Raw genomic sequence first — 25,856 nt, 5'->3', positions numbered from 1 at the left:
TTTGATATCATTTGGCCGTGAAACCATCTGAGCCTGAAACATTTTTTCAGAAGGTTTTTTAATTATAAATTCAACTTCTTTATAGTTACAAGACTCTAAGGGTTATCTATTTCCTGAGGTATGACAGTTACTTTTGCAGGAATTGGTCCATTTCATCTTGTTATATTCGTATACCTATGGAGTTGTTCATAGTATTCTTGTATTATCCTTTTAATGTCTACAGGTCCTTTATTGATTTCATTTCTGATACCGGTAACTTATGTCTTTTCTTTGTTAATCCTGCTAGAGGCTTATCAATTTTGTTGATCTTCTCAAAGACCTTTTTTTTGGTTTCATTGATTTTTCTCTATTGTTTTTGTTTTCAATTTCATTCATTTCTGTACTTAGCTTTTGCATTTCCTTCCTTCTGCTTGGTTTGGTTTTATTTTGCTCTTTTTTTTTTTTTTTTTTTTTAAAGATTAGTGATTTGAGATCTTTCTTCTTTTTTAATAACAGCATTTAATACTTTAAATGTCCCTCTAAGCACTGCTGTAGCTGATCGCACAAATTTTGATAGACTGTATTTTCGTTTTCATACAGGTTGAAATATTTCTACATTTCCCTTTTGACTTCCTCTGTAACCCATGGATCATTTAGAAGTGTGTTGTTTACCAATGTTTGGAGATTTTTCTTTTATTTTTAGTTTATTGGTTTCTAACTTAATTCCATTATGGTTTTTTATTATTATTATATTTTTTATTATTATTAACTTTTATTGAGTTTCAAGTGAACCTTTACAAATCAAGTCAGTCTGTCACATATAAGTTTACATACATCTTACTCCGTACTCCCACTTGCTCTCCCCCTAATGAGTCAGCCCTTCCAGTCTCTCCTTTTGTGACAATTTTGCCAGCTTCCCACTCTCTCTATCCTCCCATCCCCTCTCCGAACAGGAGATGCCAACACAATCTCAAGTGTCCACCTGATATAATTAGCTCACTCTTCATCAGCATCTCTCTCCCACCCACTGTCCAGTCCCTTTCATGTCTGATGAGTTGTCTTCAGGGATGGTTCCTGTCCTGTGCCAACAGAAGGTCTGGGGATCATGGCTGCCGGGATTCCTCTAGTCTCAGTCAGACCATTAAGTCTGGTCTTTTTATGAGAATTTGGGGTCTGCATCCCACTGATCTCCTGTTCCCTCAGGGGTTCTCTGTTGTGCTCCCTGTCAGGGCAGTCATCGGTTGTGGCTGGGCACCAACTAGTTCTTCTGGTCTCAGGATGATGTAGGTCTCTGGTTCATGTGGCCCTTTCTGTCTCTTGGCTCTTAGTTGTCGTGTGTCCTGGGTGTTCTTCATTCTCCTTTGCTCCAGGTGGGTTGAGACCAATTGATGCATCTTAGATGGCCGCTTGTTAGCATTTAAGACCCCAGACGCCACATTTCAAAGTGGGATGCAGAATGTTTTCATAATAGAATTATTTTGCCAATTGACTTAGAAGTCCCCTTAAACCATGGTCCCCAAACCCCCGCCCTTGCTCCGCTGACCTTTGAAGCATTCATTTTATCCCGGAAACTTCTTTGCCTTTGGTCCAGTCCAATTGAGCTGAGTCATTATGGTTTTTAAAGTTTCTTTTTTTTTTCCAGCACTGTGTATCTTTCTCTCTCCTTCTGGACTCCAATGACATGAATGTTAGATCTTTTAGCATTGTTCTATTAGTCCCTGAGGTGCTTTTTTCTCCCCTCAATATTTTTCTCTCTCTTTTTCAGATTGGATAATTTCTGTTGTTTTATCCTCAAGTTCACTGTCTCCTCTGTCATCTCCATTCTGCAATTGAGTTCATCCAAAGACTTCTTTATTTTGGTTATTGTAATTTTTGGTTCTGAAATTTCCACTTAGTTCTTCATTATATTCTACATTTCTTTATATTCCTTTTAAGAATATTTTCCTTTATTTCCTGGAGCACTCTTATAATAACTGCTTTAAAGTGTCAGATAATTCTAGCATCTGTATCATCTCCGCCTCTGTTGAATGTCTTTTCCCATATTAGTTGTGATTTTCCTGGTTCTTCATATACTGAATACTTTTGAATTGTATCCTAGACATTTTAAATATTAATTGACTCTGGATTTTCTTTAAATCCCATGGAGATGTTATTTTTGTTATAGCAGGGAATAGACCTGGTTGGGTTCAGGTCACAAGTTCTGGTCAGCTTTCTGTGGGCTGTGGTTTCAATGTCAATCCTGTTTTCAGAACTTTGGAAGTACTATTTGAAACTGTCCTGTATGTGTGCCACCACTCAGTGGTCAGTCTGGTAACAGTGTCATGGTCTATCCTTTAGCTCAATTCTCAAAGTCTTTGGTATGCTGTTTAGGATCAGATCCATCCCTGTGCAGCTTGAGGATAAGCCTAGTTTATAATAAACTTTATGGGTTGCTTTCCTGAGTTCCTCCCTCTCTGTGATTTCGGGTAGTTTCTAGTTCTCTGAACTCCCCCTTTGCTGTCCTGTTTCCAGAAAGCTGATGCTTTAGTTACCCTGCTCTGCTGTGCACTTTCTGGGGCTGTATACTTATTCAGGTCCAAAGAGTGGGAAGACGGGGAAAGAAAACAGAAACAGGCGTTTGGCCCACACTTCTGAGACCACAGCTTCTCCAGAGAGGAAAGTTCCCCTCCCTCAGAGATTTCAGTGCCTGTGGGCCCCTGCTGCTATTGCAGTTGTTGTCACTGCTGGGCTGGCAATATTTCCTGGGGCCTGGGGCACTAGATAATGGAAAAGAGAACAACAACAGAAAATAACCAGATAATTACTCCCACATTCTCTGGTCACTGGAAGTCCTTTTTCCTGTTCCTTGCCTCTGAACTAGTGGGCTTCTCTTGAAATTCTATCTGCTGCCAGTGCCCATTCTGAGTTTCATGGTGCCTTTTCAGTCTAGGCCAGGATATTCTCATGATGGGGGGAGGAATCAGAAAACTTTGAATTCTGGTCATCTTCCCCAGTCTGCCTGCTACTACATACCTTTCAAAGTCCTCAAATAGCTGCCCCATATCTTCTATCTAGATTTCATACTTAAATTCATTGAGAGAGACAAGGTGGGGTGTGTTTACTTCACCTTACCCAGACCTGGAATAGTACATCGTGTTTTACATTGCCAAAATATTCATGAAAATGTTCATGACACCACATACTGTGCCATTTTTCCCAATTCAGTCAACACTTTCCCCTTTCGTTCTACCTGAACATATTTTGCCCAAGATTTATTAACGAATTATACCTACCTGAATTTCTAGACAGAAAAATAACACTCCTCCAAAACATTAAAATAATTTTATATTGTTTAATTGTAATACATCAAATATATGTTTTGATATTTCCATGTTTTGAATTAATTTACTGCTTGATTGTTTGATCTTTGGCTCCCTTGACTAAATTTGCTGAATGTTTCACTATAACCTCAAGGCTATATGACCTAGACTGTTTCATCCAATTCTTTTTATGTTTCATGATGAGCTTGCTTCGAAAAGAACATATGGGTAGAAGCCTAAGGTCCTTTTCTTTCGTATAACCATCTGGTCAGATATAAGAAGTGATGGTAGTACTGAATAAATATAATTGAGTAAGAGGAAGATAAAGGAGTTTGCTTGTGTTCTGAAGAAGACAGTTTTAAATAAATTCATATTTGAAAATAAACGTAACACTAGCAATTCTTGACTATCATAAAAGGATAAGTCCTCAGAATTGGAGTGGAACTGGACTAGAACTAGCCTATTGTCTCAAGCAGAGTGCAGACTCTAGAATAGATCAGTGAACTTTGCTACCTAAAGGCAATTTCATGTTATGCTCTATTGCTCTCCACCAGATGGACCTCTTTCTTTAATTTCTTTTTTTTCCCAGTAATCATTTCCATCTCATCCAGTCTCTTTTCTTTTTCCCTTCTTCACAATTTTTTAAGTCTATGAAGTTGGATTAATCAGCAGAGTGGAATTTAAAGAGGTTGCTGATCCTTGAGAATAGTGCCTTTCTTTTATCCATCTGCATCTCCCACCTTTTCCTAATATGCTCCATTCCCATTCCTCTTCTTACTCTCCATCTTGTCCTTCTCCTCAGAACCCATGCCTTAGTTCTGGCAGTGTTTGTCAGAAAACATGGCTTAATTCTATACGGTTCACGCGAGGGGGTTGGGGGGAAAGGTATTACTGTCCTCAATTCTAGAATAAAAACACTGTAATTCTTCCCTTTCACATTAGGGTTTTACTAGAGCATTACATTGTTCCAGAATTGATCAAGATAATTTGTGAAATTAAACCTAGGTTGTGATTTGGCCATTTCTATTTTAGAGAAGATACCCCAAAACCAAACCCACTGCCGTTGAGTCAATTCCGACTCATAGCGACCCTATACAACAGAGTAGAACTGCCCCATAGAGTTTCCAAGGAGCTCCTGAAGGATTCGAACTGCCGACCTCTTGGTTAGCAGCCATAGTACTTAACCACTATGCCACCAGGGTTTACAGAGAAAATGTAAAAGAGAAATATTAGAAATCAATACTTTTTGTTTGGAAGAGAAAAGTTGGTGTCTTGAATAAAACTGGGAGTCTCATACTCTGGGAAATTTTGGTTATTTTGGTAATGTACCTGCAACGGAGGAAAAAGGTACATTACTATGTTTGGTTTGTAATTAATAAAGCCTCATCGGCCTTTTTTTTTTTTTTTTTTTAACCCCTTTGGGATATAGAATATTAACTAAAACTGACACATCCTATGTTGATGTTCTCTCAGGAAAAGAAAGATGGAAATAGTGATTAAGGTTTTTCCAGATAATTCCCCATATCAAAGTATAAAAATAAAAGGATTATATGACATGACATGATAACATATTATTATCTAAGGATTAGATTATAGCAGTTTATAAATTATATTCATTTGTTTATATATGCATTTGAAAATACAGTCTTTTAGTCATTGAATTCGTAAATACTTGACTGAGTATAAAAACTGAGGCATTGTCAACAGTACAAAGTTTTACCCAATAATGCTTTTTTTTAAACCTCCAAGAAACTTAGGTGGGAAGTGGGAGCAGCTTTACTACAAAGACTAAAGTGCGGCTAGGAGTTGTCAGAGCTTAAACTAGAAAGCCTAGATGAAGTTTTGATACTAAGTATTACTGTACCTTCTGACAGCTGTGAATAAGGCTGGTTCTTGGGGAGCCCACACTGGTTCATTCTTTGCACAGTTCAGCTGGGACCAGCATCCTTCTAGTTTGGAGGAGACAGTCTGCAGGAATCCAGCTAGTCCATTGAAGAAGTGACATCTCTTGAAGCTGGCCCCCACTGAGAACTTTGAATAGGTGGAGAAAGGAGGTTGTGTGCGACCTTGCTCATGTTACAATGTTGGACATGTCACTTAAGAGAAGCATGAGGCAGGTCAATGTGATTGGGCCATTTTATTATCAAGCATTGACTCTGGTGACTCAGGGGCAAATATAGTTTACTTAATCTCTTAACTGAAACATTGGTATGATGTCAGATTATACCAGTAAAGGACATAAAAATATTTTTCAAGTACTGTCTTTATTGGAACATCGTAAAGGTCTGGGGGAATCTTTATTTTCTTGTTATCTCCCATCTTACACTTGTTGATAGTTATTCATCATTCATTTAGCATTACTGAAACCTCACCATATGTGAAACAATATGCAAGGTGTCAGAGATGGCAACAAGGGGAGTATAAGTGAGTAAGACACAGTACCTATATTCAATAATAATAATACTATGTGCCAGGCTTGTTCTAAGTACTTTATACATGTATGACCTTACTTAATCTTCACAACAACACTATGAGTTAGATACTACCATTAGTCTCGCTTTATAGATGAGGACACTGGGGTACAGATAGGTTATATAACTTGCCAAAGATCTGACAACTGGTAAGTGGCACAGCAAAATTCAAAAGCAGACAATCTTGTTCCAGAAACTGTGTTCTTAACCTCCTGTTAAATTGCCTCCCAAGGAATTTAGGACCTGAGTACACATAATAACTACTTCTCCTATCAGAGTAAGGCAGTGGGAAATTGTGGATAGGGAAGCAAAAAGTCACTCTGGATAAGTGTTTCCTGTAAACCAATACCAAGAGTAGCTGACGCAAGAAATGCTTCAGTCTGTGCTTCAGAAAAAAGAATGAAGTAATGGGAAAGTATTTAATGCAGCAAGAAGTTGGAATATATTTGCCAACGGGTGGCAATTCAGTTTAAATTTATGTCTAGGGCTACAAATCTTATTCTACTGCATCCTCCTTTCATATGTATACTATGAGTGTTAGAGAATACAATCTGATAACATTTGTTTTCTCGTTTTGTACTCCGCAAGTACTTACCTGTGTGAAGGATTCACTCACTATTGAGGGTTGGGCCTGTTAGGGCATGTCTGGGGAACCGTTGGGATGGATCTGTTGGATTAGTGCTTGGAACCTTAGGGAGAAAACTCCTGAAGGTGGAAAATTACAGAAATTTTAATAAAACTTCAGCTGTTACAGAATTGGAATGATTCCAGTACTTTTAGTAGAGAGTAGTACAGGGTCAAGTTGTAAGAAACACATGAGAGTGTGCCTGTAGCTCATTTAGCATTAGTATGCAATCAATAAATATTTTTTATTATTTGAATCACAATGCTAACTGCAGGCTGTCCTTATAGAATTATGCTTACAGGGACCTGACAGAAAATGTAAGCAAAAGGGGCTTCATAAGACCTTACATTGGAGCCTTGGTGGCGCAGTGGTTAAGAGCTCAGCTGCTAACCAAAAGGTTGGCAGTTCAAATTCACTAGCCGTTCCTTGGAAACCCTATGGGGCAGTTCTATTCTGTCCTATAGTGTCTCTATAAGTTGGAATCAGCTCTATGGCCAATGGGTTTTAAGACCTTACATATCCCCTTTAATGACCCCACATATTTCTAAGTGTTATCAATAAATAAAATTAATAATCAATGTTGGCACTTGTTATCATTATTGCTCTTATTATTACTGCCTCATTTTTAATTGTCACTAATTCTATAATGGGGTCAGTGAGAAAATGGGATTTAATTTTTAAAATATACAAATGTTTAAGTAGTGTCATGAATTGAATTGTGTCCCCAAAAAATGTGTGTATCAATTTGGCTAGGCCATGATTCCCAGTATTGTGTGATTGTCCACCATTTTGTCATCTGATGTGATTTTCCTTCGTGTTGTAAATTCTATCACTGTGGATGGATTAGCAGCAGTTATGTTCATGAAATCTACAAGATCAGATTGTGTCTTAAAACAATCTTTTTTTGAGATATAAAAAAGAGAAGTGAGCAGAGAAACAGGGGGACCCATACCACCAAAAAAGCAGTGCCAGGAACAGAGCGCATCCTTTGGACCCAGGGTTCCTGCCCAGAGAAGCTCCTAGTCCAGGTGAAAATTGATAACAAGGACCTTCCTCCAAAGCCGACAGAGAAAGCCTTCCCCTGGAGCTGATGCCCCGAATTTGGACTTCTAGCTTACCAGACTGTGAGAGAATAAACTTCTGTTTGTTGAAGCCATCCACTTGTGGTATTTCTGTTACAGCAGCACTGGATGACAAAGACAAGTAGATTTTTCTAAGTATGAAGAGAGGAATGAAATTCATATGCACAGGCAGGGAATTTAATGGTCATTAACTGGGTATTATGGATTTTGCTCTCCTACAGAAATGAACTCCTGAACTATGATTTTATTATCATAGAATTAATTTCTTGCTAAGTGTCACTTTTTGCTTACCTCACCATTGGATGTTTTCCGGCTCACAAATATTTCTTCTATCCATTCTTCCTATGTAGGTAAATAATTTCCTTATTTTCTCTTTCCAGGCAAGTGAAGATTCTAAGAGAGGATGAGGAAATGCTTTTCCTTCTAATTGGTCCTTTTGCCCTTTTAATGCCCCCCTCCCCTTTGCTCCCAGCAGGGGTAGTCATTAAAATGCTTCAGGCGACTGTGGAGACTTCAAGATCATGACTGTGATATGATCACATTACACACCCACTCAAAGTTCTCTGCTTCAGGGCCAAGGTTTCAGTGATGTCACACAGTCTGAAGACTTCCTGCTTCCTGGACAAACTCACTGTAATTCTGAGGATCGGATTAAACTGTGTCTGGTAAATCTTGAGATATTTCCATGTCAATGAATTGATCTAATTTACATTATTCCTTTTAGCCTGCTGTATTATTACACTACCGTATGAAAAGATCACATTTTATTTATTCATATTGATGGACATTTAGATTCTTCCCAATTTTTTGCTGTTTCAAATAATGCTGCCATCAACATCCCTATATATGTTTGCTTGTGCACGTAAGTGAAAGTTTCTCCAGAGTTGTGGTCTTTAAACTTTTTTGTTAACTTACCCTACAGTTTGGAAAACCTTTTTCTCCCTACACATTTTAGAGTTGAAATTAACCTTTTTCTTCATAAGTTTAAGTAGTTGCAAGGAAAGTAATCTTGTAATGTTAACACTGGCATTTAGAAATAGAATTCTTAAATGTATCCAAGGGAATATAAATACCACAGTGATTTAATACTGTTCTCTTACAGTAGAAAATCTTACCTCAGTCCTTTTTCTCTTTGAAGTTGAATTTTCTTTCCACTTCTGCCACATATTTTTATTTGAATGTAATATACATTATGTGTGGATATATTTTATTGACCACTTTATTATATTTCTCTACAACAAATTACGCATATAAATTTCAATTAAATTATGTTAAATTCCTTTGACTACAATGCTGTTAAAATTCTTCTGAATTTATTATTAATTATTTTTAGTTCAAAACTGATTGATTAAATACTTTAAAATGTTGATAATTACTAGATAAAAGAGAAATCAATGGAACTCAAAAAATTGGTCATAGATCATAGATGAATTTTACTTATTTCTGGAAGGAAACAAGAGACTGCATCAATTTACCCCTGTTGCTCTTATATTTTAACCACTGAGTAATATTGTTCATGTAAATGAGTGAGATTGGGAGGAATTTTTTTAGTTCTGGTACTCATTTATATGGAAACTTTCCAAATTACATGCCATACATCACTTAGTGAGCTTTTTTTTTTTTTTTTTTTAGTTTTGGTGACATTATGTACAACCAAACACATATCCGTTCACAATTTCTACATGTACAGTCCAATGCCATTGGTTACATACTTCACACTGTCACCATTCTATCTTTACCTATATCATTTCATTACCATTAATTTAGACTCTCTGCCCCTTAAAGTTCTCATCTGCACTTTAGATTAACTATTGTCAATTTGAACTCATATAGTTAATTCCTTGTAAGAGCATAATGCTCAAGGCAACCATTCTTTATTAATTGAGCTAAACTGTAGTTTAATGATGGTTTCATGTGATAGTTTCAGTTCAAGGTTTAAAGATTATTTCCGGGCAATAGATTGAGGGGTTCTTTCAGTCTTAATGGATTCAGTAAGTCAGGTTTCTATATAAGTTTGAAGATTTGTTCCACGATTTTCCCCTTTTTGATCAAAAACTCAAAAAACCCATTGCCACTGAGTTGATTCAGACTCATAGCAACCCTATAGGACAGACAGGAACTGCCTCATAGGGTTTCCAAGGAGCAGATGGTGGATTCCAACTGCTGACCTTTTGGTTATCAGCCAAGCTCTTAACCACTGTGCCACCAGGGCTCCTCCTTTTTGTGATCATTTTGATCATGATCTATCTATTGGGTCGTTGAACAAAACATTCAGTAACGGTTCCTAGGCACCACCCATTTCTTCTGGTCTCATGGGAAAGGAGGTAGTGGTCCATTTTCTTCTCTGATTCCTGGATCTCCTTTTCCTCTGCTGCTCTAGGTGAATAGAGACCAACTGTTGTATCTTGGGTAGCCGCTGGCAAGTTTTAAGAACACAGGCTGTACTCACAGGACTAGGGTGTAGAACAGACACTCTAAAAACAACATTAGGCCAGTTGACTGGATAGACCCATGAAGCCATGACCCTAGTGATCTTATTTTTTAGGATTTATCAGTGGACAATTTGAATAGACCCTCCTTCAATATACTGGAGCCCTGGCGGCACAGTGATTAAGAGCTCGGCTGCTAACCAAAAGGTCGGCTGTTCAAATCCATCAGCCGCTCCTTGGAAACCCTATGGGACGGTTCTACTCTGTCCTGTAGGGTCACTATGAGTCGGAATTGACTCGACGGCAATGGGTTTTTTGGTTTTCGATTTACTAGAAGACAATTAACGTTAAATAATCTGACTTTCAAAAGGGTTTGTTACTCAGTAGAATCATCCAGTTTCACAGTACCGATCTCATATTTTAGGTAATCTCTTTAGCTTCTTGGAGGTTTTTCACTTTGGTGCAGTGCACAATTTTAGCATTCAGATAGAGACAGGTATGCCTTTCTGTTGTGAGGTAGTAGAAGAAAGGGCCACCGTGAAAGGGGAGCTGGGGATAGGAAACCACTGGGTAAGTTGACGGCCCTCATTCTCAGGGAGATGTGACTTAGGAAGGAGTATACATGGAAGACAAAGGTCTGGAACTGATTCCCTTAAAACTACCTGAGTGCCCCAGTTCCCCAGTTTGAAGCCCACAGCTCTGAGTGTGTACTCAGAAGTGGAACTACTGGTGTTCGGCATGCATAAGTGGTGTAACTGTTTCCTGAAGCCACACCATTGAGGATGCTGCCTTGCCTCTCAAGGACTCAGGAGCAGACTCTCTGGAACTCCATATATGGGAGTCACAGGAGTCTTCTAACTTTGGGAAAATCCCATGGTCATTTTATTTAAATAACTGGTGGCCAATCAGTAGTAACCCACCAGAGTTTACGAGATGCTTAATTTTTTTTCCTATAATTTGGCTGTAGTAACCTGTGAAACTATCTTTATTTATAACTTCTGCATTTCTTTCCTTAAAGCGTCCTTAGTCTACATCAATTAAGATGGTACAAAGACAGCACTGTGTTTAGTTTACATTCTGTGCCCTGAAGCAGAAAAGCCTTTAAGGCCCTCTACCCTCTGTTAATTGGAAAATAAACAGATGTCTAGTGGAGCAGGTTATTAGAAATATTTTGTGCAGTTTGTGAGAATTAGGGGTCAGGATTTCTTGACCTAGCTTCTGATAACAAACCCAAGCCAAATAAGCTACTGAGGTAGCTTATTCTTAAGGCAAAAATTTTCTGGTTTGTAAATTTCGGGATATAGTTGAAAAGGACAGTACGTTTTCAAAAATAGAGTAATAGCTATTTGCAGGACTGAGTTTAACTCCACTTTTTAATGACTAAGATAATTGAGTATTCCAAATCCAAATCGTGAGGAAAAGTTGACCAGTTAATATAACGAGTGCCTCAACATTGTAAAATAAATAAGATATGAAATGCAGGAAATCTTATTTTACAGTTAGCAAATCCATAACAACACATTAATAATAAGACCTATCTTAATTAAGACCTTCCTCTTACTGGCTTCAAGAGGTGATATTGGAAGAGGCTGGTCCCAGAACCTTAGCAGCCAATGGCCTGGAACTTCATTGTAGGATGCAGCCAAGACAAAGGCACCGTGTCCAGAAAAGAAACTAGATAAGTGTTCTGGCTCAGAGTTAGGTAAATGAGGTGGAGTTTTTTTGCTTTTGTGTTTTTTTCCAACAGCAGAAAATAGAAACTGTTTCTATCCACTAGTTTTCTACCAGTCCTCCAGCTTCATGAAATTTTTATTAAGGATTTGAGATATTCCCACCCGAATTTTTAAGTACCATGGCCTTTGCTTACAGACTTCCTTTTTGTCTGCGATTTCTGCAATGCAAAACCTGTACATCTTTTAAGAAATGCAACACATTTAAGTATAATCAAGTAGCCAAAATCCACAAAAGAAACCTGATCTTCTACGGTATTTGGAAAAGATAAAATTTCTCTTCTAAGCTAGATCTAACAACATTAGGGTTTTTTTGTTTGTTTTAGTAGTATTTTTTTGAAGTTCCTTCAAGACAGAAAAGCCTAAATTACAATGAGGTTTTCTTATGAACTTATTCTATTAATGGTAAGATACATGTTTTAATAAGAACAACAACAACAAAAAAAAAACCAGACTCATTGCCATTGAGTCGATTCTGACTCATAGCTATCCTCTAGGACAGGGTAGAACTGCCCCATAGGGCTTCCAAGGAACAGCTGGTGGATTGGAACTGCCGGCATTTTTGATCAGCAGCCGCGCTCTTAACCACTGTACCACCAGGGCTCCTGCCTTAATAAGGAACTTCTTTATTTCATCATTAAGCGTTATCACAGAATTAAGCAGTGGGCTATTATCGGATACCAAGGTCAGATTTCAAAAAATTTTAAATCTAATTTAAATATATTCATGTGGCCAAAAAAAAAAAAAAAAGGCACAAAGCAACAGCATTGTATATAATCTGAATTATACGGAATTCTGCAAATGTCACCTTCCCACCTGGGAATGTCTCCTAGCCATATCAGTTTTTTGTGTACTAATCAGGGAAGTCTTGAAACATAGAGGTGAGGAGGAGGAAAATGGGGATAGGAAGAAATGGCAGGAGAAAGAATGGAAGAGGGAAAAAAATGGAGGATTTATGTAAAGGATCAAAAACTTTATCCCAGCCTTCCCTTGCAAATTGTCCTTTATGTGTATCTATATAAGAATGAGAGAGGAAGAAATGGGAAGAGTAAAAGGAAAAAAAAGAATTGTGAATCACTGGGAATTTTTAGCCCTGTACATGTATTGTTTGAATAAAACACTTATGTCTATTGCCCTTTCTTCTCTTATATTATTTTTATCTAGCCCCAATCAAGTATATTTTGTTACTGTGATTTTATGTTATGGGAAAACAACTCAGAGCTAATAAAACCCGTGGCCTTCGAGTCGATTCTGACTCATAGCGACCCTATGCGACAGAGCAGAACTGCCTCACAGGGTTTCCAAGGAGTGCCTGGTGGATTAGAACTGCCGACCTTTTGGTTAGCATCCATAGCACTTAACCACTATGCCACCAGGGTTTCCAAAAACCCATTGCCATCGAGTCGATTCCGACTCATGGTGACCCTATAGGACAGAGTAGGACTGCCTCATAGGGCTTCAAGGAGCACCTGGCAAATACAACTGCCAACCTTTTGGTTAGCAGTCGTAGCACTTAACCATTAAGGCACCAGGGTTTCCTTACAGCTAATAGGCAGTATTGTTCTTGGAAGAAAGGGAGTCATGGATCTGGCCTCTGCCACCTTCCTACCAGAGACAAACCAAGCTCTTTCCAGCATAAATTGGCCTATTGAAATTCAGAATTAAACTTTCTCCCTGCACTAACCTGCTCCAGTCTGCAAATAAGTCTGCTAACTGATTTTGAGCCAGATGGAAGACACCATCATTTAACTATGCTGTTGTTGTCTGCTATACATGGTACCATTTTCCTTGTCTCCAATCCTTCAGCAGGTGGCAGCGTTCCCCTCTGTTCTCGGCTGGTTTTGACGTTTCCTTTCTTTAAAAAGAGCCTGCTAATTAAAAAAAAAAAAAAAAAAAAAGAGCCTGTTCCTCATGGTCCTTCCCCCCAATCCGCCCACCCCAGGCCACGTATAAAGGCTGCCTCCTTTTCATCCTTCATTGGAAGATATTCTTTCAGTCACCTTAGGAACTAAGGAGGAGAAGTATATTTGCATCATTTGGCAATTCGTGTTTGGTTTTTAAGGCCCTGATTCTTGTGGCTTAATTTCAGGACACTTTTTTTTTTTAAAGGGCAGGGAGTGTGCATCAGTATCCACTCCATTCACTTATTCCCATTTCTCTTGATTCCAAACACTTTTCATTGTTTCTGCTTGCAGTCTCCTTGTTCCCTTCATTCATTCCTGTCCAGGCTTAAAAATGCATTAAAAGTCATCTCTACCCAAATTTCTTTCTAATCAACTTTTTTAGGTTTCTAGAAAAGCTAGGTTTTCTTCCTATCTTTAGTCATTGACTGGGTAACAGGAAATTTCCCAGGCTTCCATCCAGAATCCCTCACTGAGTAGCTATGTAATGTGGGCATGTAAACCCTTTGGGCCTCGGTTTCTTCATTTGTAAAATGGGGGTGGTGAACTAGGTGATCTTTGAGGTTTCCTTTAGCTTTTACACTCTTGGATCATAAAGAAGGTTGCCACTGCCTTGAACGGAAGAAGGTGGTAGTACTGTGGTTCTATATGATGATTGTTTCTGGAGGAAATTTCTTTTGAGCAGCAAGAATCATTAAACAGTACAAAAAATGAACAGTAGATCTAGTTGATTTAGGAAGAGAGGGCACTCAGGATAAGACATGTAGTTGTTGCTGTTGTTGTATGTCTTTGAGTCAATTCCCACTTATAGCGATTCTACAGGACCAAGTAGAATTTGCCTTGTAGTGGTTCCAAGGTTGTAATCTTCATGGAAGCCAACTGCCACATCTTTCTCCTGTGGAGCGACTGGTGGGTTCGAACCACCAACCTTTTGGTTAGCAGTCAAGTGCTTAACCACTATGTCATCAGAGCTCCTTTTGTGACCCCCCCAAAAACCCACTGCTGTTGATTCTGACTCACAGCAACCCTATAGGACACAGTAGAACTGCCCCAGAGGTTTCCAAGGCTGTAAATCTTTACAGAAGCAGACCATCTTTCTCCGGTGGAGTGGCTGGTGGGTTCAGACTGCCAACCTTTTGGTCAGCTGAGTGCTTTAACCACTGTGTGACCAGGGCTCCTTCCTTTTATGACAAATATTCCCATATGTCTTCATGGGTGCAGCAGACACCAAACAGACCTTTAAGCTTAAGTGCTTAGCGTGCTCATTTCTTTAAAAATGAAATTAAAATTTAGCTTCTGGTTTATTTGACATTCTTTTGATAATGGGCATTTGCTTATTTTTAGCCTTAATTCTATTAGATGGAATCATGTTTTTACGTTATAAAAATAATAAATGATAATTATAAAGAAGCTTCAAACCATACAGAAAATATTGAAGCGAAAAGAAAACTTCCTCTCCCCCTGAAACCCACTCTCTCCATTTCGTTCTCAGAGATAACCAGCGTTATTTTGTTTTTTTATTTATTCTTCCAGATATTTCCCATGTGTTTATGCAAACACACGTGTGTATATAAGTATTATCACTTCTGTTTTGTTTCATTGAATTTGAATGAACACTTTTGTGACATATGTTAATCCTAAAATAGTTATGCATGTAAAATAGATGAGTGAGCGAATGAAGAAATGACACGATTCAGGAGGAAAATACAACACAAACTTAAAACATGCAACGGCTAATCAAATTACCAACTGGTAGTGAGGATTCTTTGTTAGTTTTTTATTGCGCATTAGGTGAAAGTATACAGAGCAAATTAGTTTCTCATTCGATAGTTTGTACATAAGGTGTTCCATGACATTAGGTGTATTCCCCACAATGTGTCAGCATTTTCTCCATTTCTGTCCTAGGTTCCCTGTTTCCTTTCGTCCAAATTTTACCTCTTCTTGCCTTCTCATCTTCGCTTGTAAGCAAATGTTGCCCTTTTGATCTTGTATAATTGATTGCTCTAGGGAGCACATTCCTCTTGGGTGTTATTATTTTATGGTCCTGTCTGGTTTGGCTGAAAGGTGGTATCTGGGAATGGTTTCAGTTCCAGATTAGAAGAGTGTCTTAGGGCCATAGTCTCAGAGGTTCCTCCAGTCTCTGTCAGACCAGTAAGTCTGGTCTTTTTTGTGAATCTGATTTTTTGTTCTATGGTTTTTCTCCCACTCTGTCCACAACCCTCTGTTGTAATCCCAGTCACAACTGTTGGTAGTGCTAGTTGGGCACCATCTAGCTCTTCTGGTCTTGAGGTTGTTTAGGCTGTGGTTCATGTGGTCCATTAGTCCTTTGGACTAATTGCTCCCTTGAGTCTTTGGTTTTCTTCACTCTCCTTCTGCTCCGGATGGTAAGAGACTAAGGATTCTTAAATGATAGATAGGCCTTTTAGGCAGAATTGATCGAAGAGAAGGACCATTGAAAATTGTCTGTTTTGGGAAGTCATTTTTAGAGGAGAGGACTAGGATCATTGTGATAGATGATCCTTCATCCCTGTACATGCATGCCACTCCTCCCATCAAGAGGTAGAGCCTATCTCTTCTTTGAATCCAGACTAACCCTGTTATTTACCTTGGCCAGTAGAATGATGGAAAAATGATGCTATGACAGTTTTGGATCTATACCCAGCAACTTTAGTTTTTGCTGTCTTGGAAGACATGCAAAGAAGTCTGACTATTCTGCTGAAGAGAGAGGTTCATCAAGAGAGTGTGCCTCTGGAGGGTAAGAGGCTATGGAAGGAAAGAGAGGTCTAGCCAGCCCCTAGTTGTGCCGGCCTCTCCAGCTGAGGCACTAGACGCCTGACTGAAGCCAGCTTGGATTCTCTAGCTAAAGTTAAGCCACTCCAGTCGACATCACATGAAGCGGAGACAAGTTTTTACCACTGAGTTCTGTCCATATTGCAGAATGGTGAGCAAACTAAGTGGTTGTTATTTGAAGTTACTACATTTTGGAGTAGTTTGTTATACAGAATAGATAACAGAAATTGGGGTCTGAAAGTTGGGTGGTAGCATAATACAAATATAAAACATGTGGCATTGGCTTTGGGACCAGGCAGTGGGAAGAAGTTAGAAAGGCAATGAGGGAAATTTTTTTTTTTTTTTTTTTTTTATCTTTAAAAAATTTATTTTGAAACAATTTTAGGCCTACAGAAAAGCTGCAAAAATGGTGCAGAGTTCACATGTACTTTTCATTCAGCTGCCCTTTTTTTTTAATGTTAATAACTTACACAGCCATGGAACAATGCACCAGAAACCAGTTGCCATCGAGCTGATTCCAGCTCCTGATGACCCATGTGTGTTAGGGTAGAAGTGCACTCCATAGTGTTTTCACCGACTGTGATCTTTTGGAACCGGATTGCCAGGCCTTTCTTCCAAGGCACCTCTGGGTGGATTTGAACAACCAACTTTTGATTAGAAGCCAAGTGCTTACTCACCCAGGGATTCCAATTAGAACAATTACCAACAAGGCAATTAGTATAAGATATAGACCTTATGTGAAATTCACCACTTTTTCTACTGATGCTCTTTTTCTGTTCTAGGATTCCATCTAGGATCCCACATTTGCATTTAGTTGATGTGTCTCCTTAGTGTGATGAGGAGGCTCTTAATGGAGTCAGTAAAAGCCATGAGAAAGCTGTAATTGAAAGCTAGAAAGATGGTGTTGTGTAGTGGCAAAATATTTGGCAACACTTGTTGGCGGTAAAACACGGGAGATAGAAAATGTATTTAATGAACTTGCAGATATGGCTAAGGATATTTTCAGGCAGAATGTTCAGAGTGTCAGTTAGCTTCATTTAGTGATGTGTGATGGTGGTAGCATAAGAGAAAGATAGGGTTAAAAAAGCAAATATTCCATTTTCAAGCAGAATTTAGAGGAGATGCAAAATGCGTACGCAATGTCTTTAAGGAGCCCTGGTGACACAAACCGTTAAGCACTTGACTGCTACCTGAAAGGCTGGTGGTTTGAACCCACCTGGGGCTCCAAGGGAGAAAGACGTGGCATCTGCTTCCACAAATGTTACAACCAACAAAACTCTATGGGGGCAGTTCTATGCTGTTATGTGCAGTGGCTATGAATAGAAAATGACTAGACGGCACCTGTGATAGTTAATGTTATATTTCAACTTGGCTAGGCTATGATTCTCAGTGTTTTGGCAGACACTATGTAATCACTTCCCATTTTGTGATTTGATGTGAGCAGCCAGTAAGTTGGAAGAGGTGTTTCCTTGGGGGTGTGGCCTGCATCCATGATATAAACAGATGCTCTAGCAAAGCTCTCTCATTCTCTTTCTGTCTTTTGATTCTCCATTTGTCTCATTGTCCTTGTTTGTTCTCCAGTTCTTGGGACGTGAGAAGTTACGAGAAGCCTTTAGCCTGCCTCCTGACCTGCAGGTTTTGGGTTTGTCAGCTCCTGCAACCATGTGAGTCAGGAGAAGCCTCCAGCTTACTGCCTGACTCACAGATTTGGAACTTGCCAGCCTCCGCAATTGCATGAGCCATTTCCTTGAAATAAATCTCTCTCTATATTTATATTGCGCTTCACTGGTTTTGCTCCTCCAGAGAACATGGCCTAAGACAGCACCTAACGACAACAACAGGACAGTCTTTTCAGGCAGCAAGAGAAAAGGGTTCTTAAGAATCTTAAGGGCCGTCCCATAGCAGCCACCTAACAGCCCAAAGTAGAGAAATGTCTGTTTTTCAGAGAATTACGGCTGTTGCTTTGTGGGCAAGGAGTGAACCCCAATAAGTCATAGAAAACTCACAAAAATGTTTATGAGAATTGTATTATAAAACATCACCAGCTTGAACTAAAGAGAGAGACAGTTAAAAATGAAAAAAAAAAAAAAAAAAAGCCTCTGGCCCCCAGCTTTCTATTGGCAGGAAGCAGGCCCAGAGAGCTATTCAACTGTAAATGACAGGCAATTTCTTATGGAAAAGAAAGATTGACTCAGAGGATATATCCAGGACCCCAGGGAGCCAGGAGCCATTGAGAACAATGGATTAGGAAACTACTCCCAGGAAGCCAAACCAGGCCGTAATTGAGAAATATACTCTTGAGTCAGGGTGACACTGCCTGGATGGATTTCTGAGCTTTTATGGACTGGTGAATCGCTATGTGCCTTCCACTTTCCCTCTTTTTTAACAGGAGTGTCTATTGCTGTTATCCTATCCCTACTTCAGGGTACATGATGAATACACGTAACTTGACTTTTTAGATCGCAGATCCCCAGATGAAGAGGAGCGACATCTGATATGCCTCATCCACATCTACAGCTTAGAGCCAGTGCCGAAGAGAATGATAATTTTGGGGAGGGTGAGTGTATTTTGCATGTGTTGGAGGAAGGAGTGTAATTTGTTGTGACCAGAAGTTGACTTAAAGTAAGGTGTTTCCAAACATGACATCCAACAAGTCTTCCCATCCCAGCACATGCATGTCACTCCTTCATCAAGAAGTACAGTCTCTTTCCCCTTCCTTTGAATCTGGGCTGCACTAGCAACTTGCTTTGACCAATCCAATGGAAGTGACATTCTGGAACTTCTAAATCCAGGCTGTAAGAGATCTTGCAGCTTCTGCTTTCACCCTCTTGGAACACAAATGCAATGTAAAAAAGCTTGGGCTGAACTACTGAATGATGACCAACTACAGGAAGACAGTGAGGCCCCCAGCCATTTCAGCTACTCCAGGCAAGGTGCCAGACATGTAGGTGAAGCCATCTTGGGCAGCCTCAGCCAAACTCTCAACTGAAAGCAATCACATATGTGACACCAGCTGACATCATGAGCCGCAGAAGAGCTACCCAGCTGTGCCTCCCCAAATTTCAGAACGTGAGCAAATAAATGGTTGTTGTTTTAAGCAGGAATGGATGGTTTGTAATGGATAATTGAAAGAATTATCAAATGTGGGAGTATTTTCTATTGTTTTCACTTTATCCCATAGGCTGTAAAGAGGTTGCAATAGTGTCACCCAGTGAAGTTTAAAAGGCAGACTAAATTCCATAAAGGCTGAACCCTATTTTCCAGTCATTGCTCTGTCCACAGACCTTAGCACAGTACTGGCACATAATACCCATGGCCGTCGAGTCGATTCCAACTCATAGTGACCCTAAAGAACAGAGAAGAACTCCCCCACAGGGTTTCCAGGGAGCGGCTGGTGGATTCAAACTGCCGACCTTTTGATAAGCAGCCGATCTCTTTAACTACTCTGCCACCTGGGCTCTGCATATAATAGACCCACAAATATCTGTTGATTGAATCATTCAATGAATGACTGGGGATAAGACCCTGTACGATCAAGGTAAAAAAGATACTTTAAATAGAGTATGCCCCATGCAGTTTTTTAAAAGGTGCTCTTTTTAAGTACGTCACTTAAAAAGTGATGCCTCAGAGTCCAGAAGGATGTTCTGATGGGAAAGATTCATAGGAGTGAAGCAGTGATCAACCTCAATTCCTTCTCAATGCCCCTTCTAAACCTGGACAAATATAGGCTGCTCCGTGAAGCACCTGTTAGATGACTCCAACATCTACTGGTATATCAGAATTATTTTCCAAACCTGTCTTGTTATGTCAGGTCTTTTGTATCATTCTCCAGTCTACTCCCTGGTCATAATTTCTCAATGCCACTTGGACACACTGAATGCCTGGTCTGCTCTGTAGTTTCCCCAGGAGCACCCAGCCCAACGCTTACTTATCTGAGAGTGATGATTTCACAGAGCACACCTCTTTGTTGAGACGTGAAAGGAGGCACAGTGCCATCTGAAATAGCTCCAGGAGAGATTTAGAACATGAAAAGCTTATAGACCGTGATGGAAAAATTTCTTTTAAAATACTGTTATGTGTATTATGCACAGCAGTACATTCTGGAGAAACATCTGGGGCAAACTATCTTTACTTGAAAGAACAACAGTATTGGTCATTAGGATAAATGAAATAAGGGAAAAGCCTTTGGATCCTTGGAAGAATGGGTTGTTTAAATCCAAACTTGTAATTATTACGTTTTTCTCTTCTGTATTGCTTAGAAAACAGTGGTTAAACAGATAAAAATAGAGCAGATTGCTTAAAAATTAAAGCTATTGATTTAGATTTCTATTTGAAAGGTCAGTGTGTGGGAGATGAGAAAGGCACTGCAGCGATCAGAGTGTTCACATAAAAACATTTTAGCAGCAGGACCTACAAAGAGCGCATCAACTATTTATATCATGCACACCAAGTTGCTGGTCATTTTCACTTACCAAAGAAAATAAGACAAGGATTTCTTTGGACGTTCTTTAGGGGTTCTAAGAATACAGTTTTGGAAATGGCTGTTAGAAACTATAATTAAACCTGATTTATCATGTTCACTAATTACTCTATCTAGTTAGCCTTCCTGAAGCTTTATATATTTCTCCTTTTGTTATAAGCTTCTGTTTCTTCCTTGGGCATTCTGAACCCAGACAGGTAAAGAACTGAAGTGGTTGGAAACCAGTGTATTGTTATATTTGTATACCCAAGGAGGTATTTGCAAGTGAACTGAAAAGATATTATTATTATTATTTATTTTTACTTTTTGTACTTTAGATAGGGACCAGCTCCACTTGGATACAAGAAAGAAGTGAAGAAAAACAAAAAAATGAAAAAGGATTCATCAGTTATTTCCTTCAGGATCGTACTTAATTAACACTGCAAAGGGGAGGTTTTTATCCAGCAACTCCTCCTAACCACCTGATGTAGCTGTCAGACTGGCCAAATATCTGCCAGCATTGGTGATCCTTTCATTCACCACTAGAGAGAAGTAGAGGGACCTGATGCACAGAGAAGCAGCAAAACCCAGTTTCCCGTTTTCTTCCTTCAGCAGGGTGGAAGTGCTTGCAGGCTGGTTTCATCTTCCAGCACTTCAGGGTTGGTGAAGCACCCTCTCTGCTCCAGAACAGCTTGGTGCCATGAGAGTTGAATGGAATCTTCTCTTTCCAGGTCTAACACCAACAGGGACAGGAATGAACCCCTTTTCTTCCAAAGGAGAGGATTTCTGAGCTTCTCAGATGCTGTGAGGCTAATCCTTACATAGGATAGGCTGCAGGGGAGTGGTGGAGCAGGGTAGTGCTAATAAGAGGGACTCGGGACAAGATCAGCAGCCTGAGAAACAAATGTGGGACTTCTCACCCTTCCCCATTCTACTTCCCTTCATTTAACTTCATTTTCAGTTTTCCTTTCCCCACCAAGCAGTAGGTAATACTCAATTGGGCACAGCTCAGGTTACTATACAATGTAGTGGAAAAAAAACATTGCTGTCAAGTCGATTCCAACTCATAGCGACCGTATGGGACAGGGTAGAACTGCCCCAGGGTTTCCAAGGAGTGCCTGGTGGATTTGAACTGCCTACCTTTTCGTTAGCAGCCATAGCTCTTAACCACTACACCAATATAGTGGAACAACTGGATATCAAGGACTACTTATTCTTGGTTATTGGCAAAATAGAGAAATCTTTAACTCACAAAGGAGCCCTGGTGTTGTAAACAGTTAATCACTCAGGCTGTTAACCAAACGGTTGACAGTGTGACAGTGTGAACCTATGCAGCTGCTTCTCGAGAGAAAGACCTGGCAATCTGCTTTCCTAAAGGTTACAGACAAGAAAACTCCATGGGGCAATTCTACTCTGTCACACAAGGTTGCTGTGTGCTGAAATTGACTCAAGGGCACCTAACGAACCGTGTGGACAGGGTTTTCATCTTTGAAAAGCAAATGTAGGCCTTTCTTCCTGCTCTTTCCTAGGTTGTTCTTTATGTCCTTTTGCACCTGGTTCCTTACCTCCTCCAAGGTGATCAGAACCAGGCACAAAATCAGCCTCTAGTATCAACATTCGAGCTCTAGCAGGTTGCTAACTCCCAGAGAGCTATTTTAAAAGATGATGTATGTAAATGCAAAATTTTACGGCGCCTCAGAGATCTCAAAGAACACTGTAAATATTCCTGGCTTAATTAGTAGTCCTGAAGTTAGGTAATGGCCTGTGATTTTTAAGCTAGGTCTCTTGGGTTTTCTAATCTTCAGGGGCTGCCTGCAACTGTGATGAGCACATACATAACCCTCTTTCTCACTGTATGAATCTTCTTTAGACCTTCCTAGGCATCTACTCACAATTCTTGCAACACACATGCAAACTGATTCCCATTCTCCCAAATTTTGAAAAACAACCAATGCCTCAGCCTGGTCCCACCACGTTTGGAATTCCCAAGTCAAATACTTCTGGACTCAAATAGTTGCCTTGAGTTCCACTTCTCAGGGAAGAGAATAAAAACGGAGAAATTCCCAAATTGGCGTTGATAGATGCCCATCCTCTCCGAGCAGAAGATGGACTACTGGCTTTGTAGCTGATCGGTGTTGCGGGGGAAAGGCGCTACAGTTCTCCGCATTTCTGAACTAACCCTCTCGCGGGGATAGGTCGACCAATCGGGACTGTAAGCAGACTTGACAGGTTTGTTCTGGGCTGGCGGCCATTGACTAGGTTTTCCGACCAGATAAGTCACTTGGCTGAGTCTACAGTAGGTGGGGCGCGCTAACCTGCTCGGGGGTAGTGACTGGAAGTTTCTTGCAACATCGGCGGACCAAGCAGCGTGCTAGCCCGCTGCAGGAGATACCTTTTACCCGGAGGGCAGACGGCGAGACGGGTTCTCACTACAGAGCAGGGGACCAGCGAAGGGGATGCGCCAGACCCCCCAAGGCCCAGCCCCTTCTCCCACGGTTGGGAACGCGCAGTGTTTGCGGGTCCAGAGCAAGAGGTCTCAAGTCTCGGCCCTTTAGCTTGCTCTGTGGGTAGCAGGCGAGGGGTGGGACCACCTCGGGAACTCTTGCTCTGTGGTTTGCAAGAATCAGCGGCGGCGTCCAGCAGTGCGTGGAGGCGGGGGCACGTGCTTGGACGTGGGTGCTTGTGTAACCAGCTCCCCAGGCGCCAGTCCCGACAGCGATCCGATAGCAGGCTCGATTGAGCCTATTCTCCCGCCGCCGGCCCGGAGAGTCTGGGGGTCCCGCTGCCAGCGCGGGGCGGGAACGCTCTGGGCGAAGGAAACCAAGCACTTGCTTCTGGAGCTATCATAAGGGAGTGGGAATTTGGAAAGTTCCCCAACTAGGAACACACGTGACCTCCCCGGAAAGTAGTTCCGACGGCGGCTCGTGTATCCTTCCACCGCCTTTTGAACCCTCCTAGGTCTCTTCGGCTCCGCCCACTCTCAGGGATGCAGCTTCCTACCGTCCTGTATCTCTCACCCGGGTCCTTAGCCTTCGTCTTGAGCGTGCACCGCCCGGCTCGGGGAGCATGGAACCAGGCCTCGGGGTAGTCTACCCAGCCGGGTTTTCCTAGCGGCCAAAAAGGGGCGGGGCGAGGTGGACTCAAAGGACTGAGCTTCGGTTCCTCGCGGTGAACCGACCTGGAGCCCCGAGAGGAGGGACGGCCGGCTCTCCCAAGGGGCAATAAAGGGGGCTGTTGGGTGCATTCCGTCCACAGAGGTCCTTTGTCGGTCCATCTAGACGCTGTTTTGCGGGACCTGGAAATTCAAGGGCGATGCGCCCGTACTCAGCGCACCCGGCTGAGAGCTTTCATTATTAGGGCAAATGAGCCGAGTTGCCAGGGAAGCTGGAGGTGGGGCGGGGAAAAAAGGAGCCTGTTGAGGAGATACACACTGGAGACACAATAGGGGGTTGTTCTTTGTGCTAAGACTGACACCTTGAGGACACCGGGGGCGGGGGCGTGAAGGAGTGGGCTCTCTCGGCAAAGGCTGCTGAAGTCCGTTCCTTGCGAATGATTGTGATCCGACAGCGGTGCCGGGGGAAGAAGGGGGCGGAGGCAGGGGGAGGGGTGTCCTCAACTGCAGGGACCGTCCCCGCGTTTCCCTATACACTGGCCAGCGCGGTCACCTGGTCCTCTCCACCTGTGCCCAGGTAACCTCAGACTTGAGTCGGTGACACTGCTCAGCGCAACCGCCTTAGCTTTCATCTTCAGTTCTCCTCCGCAGCGGCCTACCCTGCCTCCTGCTGGGTTTCTCGGCAAAGCCGGAGGATTTTTTCGTTTCCCCCGCCCCACGTTGCTGCTGAAGCAGCGGTGGCAAGTGCAGCTACAAGCGGGCGCCTCGGAACAAGCCTGAGCGAGCCACCGGCAATCACACTGGGCATGCTCAGTAGCGCCTGCAGGTTGGGGGTTCTGCGGTCGCACCGAGAGCCGCCGCTTCTACCCCCTCCCTACCGCCTCTGCCCTACCCTCCCCCGGCGTGATCTCGTCAGCCTCCCGCCTCCCCTCGGGCTCCCGAGGCGCCCGGGCTCCCCGCGAGGCGGCGGAGGGGGCGGGCAGGCCCGCGGTGATGTGGCGGAACTCTTTGTGCACTGCGGCAGGATACGCGTTTGGGCGCCGCGACACGGCTGCGCTTAGTTCTCTCCTCTCGGAAGCTGCAGCCATGATGGAAGTTTGAGAGTTGAGCCGCTGTAAGGCGAGGCCGGGCTCAGGCGAGGGAGATGAGAGACGGCGGCGGCCGCGGCCCAGAGCCCCTCTCAGCGCCTGTGAGCAGCCGCGGGGGCAGCGCCCTCGGGGAGCCGGCCGGCCGGCGGCGGCGGCAGCGGCGGCGTTTCTCGCCTCCTCTTCGTCGCCTTTTCTAACCGTGCAGCCTCTTCCTCGGCTTCTCCTGAAAGGGAAGGTGGAAGCCGTGGGCTCGGGAGGGAGCCGGCTGAGGCGCGGCGGCGGCACCTCCCGCTCCTGGAGCGGGGGGGAGAAGCGGCGGCAGCCGCGGCGGCTGCAGCTCCGGGGAGGGGGTCGGAGTCGCCTGTCACCATTTCCAGGGCTGGGAACGCCGGAGAGTTGGTCTCTCCCCTTCTACTGCCTCCAACACGGCGGCGGCGGCGGCGGCACATCCAGGGACCCGGGCCGGTTTTAAACCTCCCCTCCGCCGCCGCCGCACCCCCCCTGGCCCGGGCTCTGGAGGCCGCCGGGGGAGGCTGCCGTTCCGAGGATTATTCGTCTTCTCCCCATTCCGCTGCCGCCGCTGCCAGGTCTCTGGCTGCTGAGGAGAAGCAGGCCCAGTCGCTGCAACCATCCAGCAGCCGCCGCAGCAGCCATTACCCGGCTGCGGTCCAGAGCCAAGCGGCAGCAGAGCGAGGGGCATCAGCTACCGCCAAGTCCAGAGCCATTTCCATCCTGCAGAAGAAGCCCCGCCACCAGCAGCTTCTGCCATCTCTCTCCTCCTTTTTCTTCAGCCACAGGCTCCCAGACATGACAGCCATCATCAAAGAGATCGTTAGCAGAAACAAAAGGAGATATCAAGAGGATGGATTCGACTTAGACTTGACCTGTATC

General features: G+C 42.3%; 2 protein-coding genes across 3 annotated transcripts in view; one reads left to right on the top strand and one right to left on the bottom strand.

Moving 5' to 3' along the window:
• Positions 1 to 18,440: 18,440 nt before the first annotated feature.
• Positions 18,441 to 24,039, bottom strand: KLLN (killin, p53 regulated DNA replication inhibitor). Its single transcript, XM_010589329.3, is given in 6 exon segments — positions 18,441 to 23,407; positions 23,409 to 23,531; positions 23,533 to 23,663; positions 23,666 to 23,735; positions 23,737 to 23,769; positions 23,944 to 24,039. Coding segments are annotated over 6 exon segments (666 nt in total). The 3' UTR covers positions 18,441 to 23,194.
• A 1,096-nt stretch (positions 24,040 to 25,135) lies between these two features.
• The window catches only part of PTEN (phosphatase and tensin homolog), a 105,425-nt gene continuing 104,704 nt past the window's right edge, over positions 25,136 to 25,856 (top strand). For both annotated transcript variants that reach the window (XM_064269604.1, XM_064269605.1), the window contains exon 1: positions 25,136 to 25,851. In XM_064269604.1, the coding sequence (XP_064125674.1) occupies positions 25,773 to 25,851 (79 nt within the window). In that variant the 5' untranslated portion in view covers positions 25,136 to 25,772. The remainder of the gene's footprint in view (positions 25,852 to 25,856) is intronic.

Source organism: Loxodonta africana, chromosome 16, assembly GCF_030014295.1.
Source record: "Loxodonta africana isolate mLoxAfr1 chromosome 16, mLoxAfr1.hap2, whole genome shotgun sequence".
NCBI lineage: Eukaryota > Metazoa > Chordata > Mammalia > Proboscidea > Elephantidae > Loxodonta > Loxodonta africana.
The sequence above is the reverse complement of the archived record's forward strand: the minus strand, read 5'-3'. Positions and strand labels throughout refer to the sequence as shown.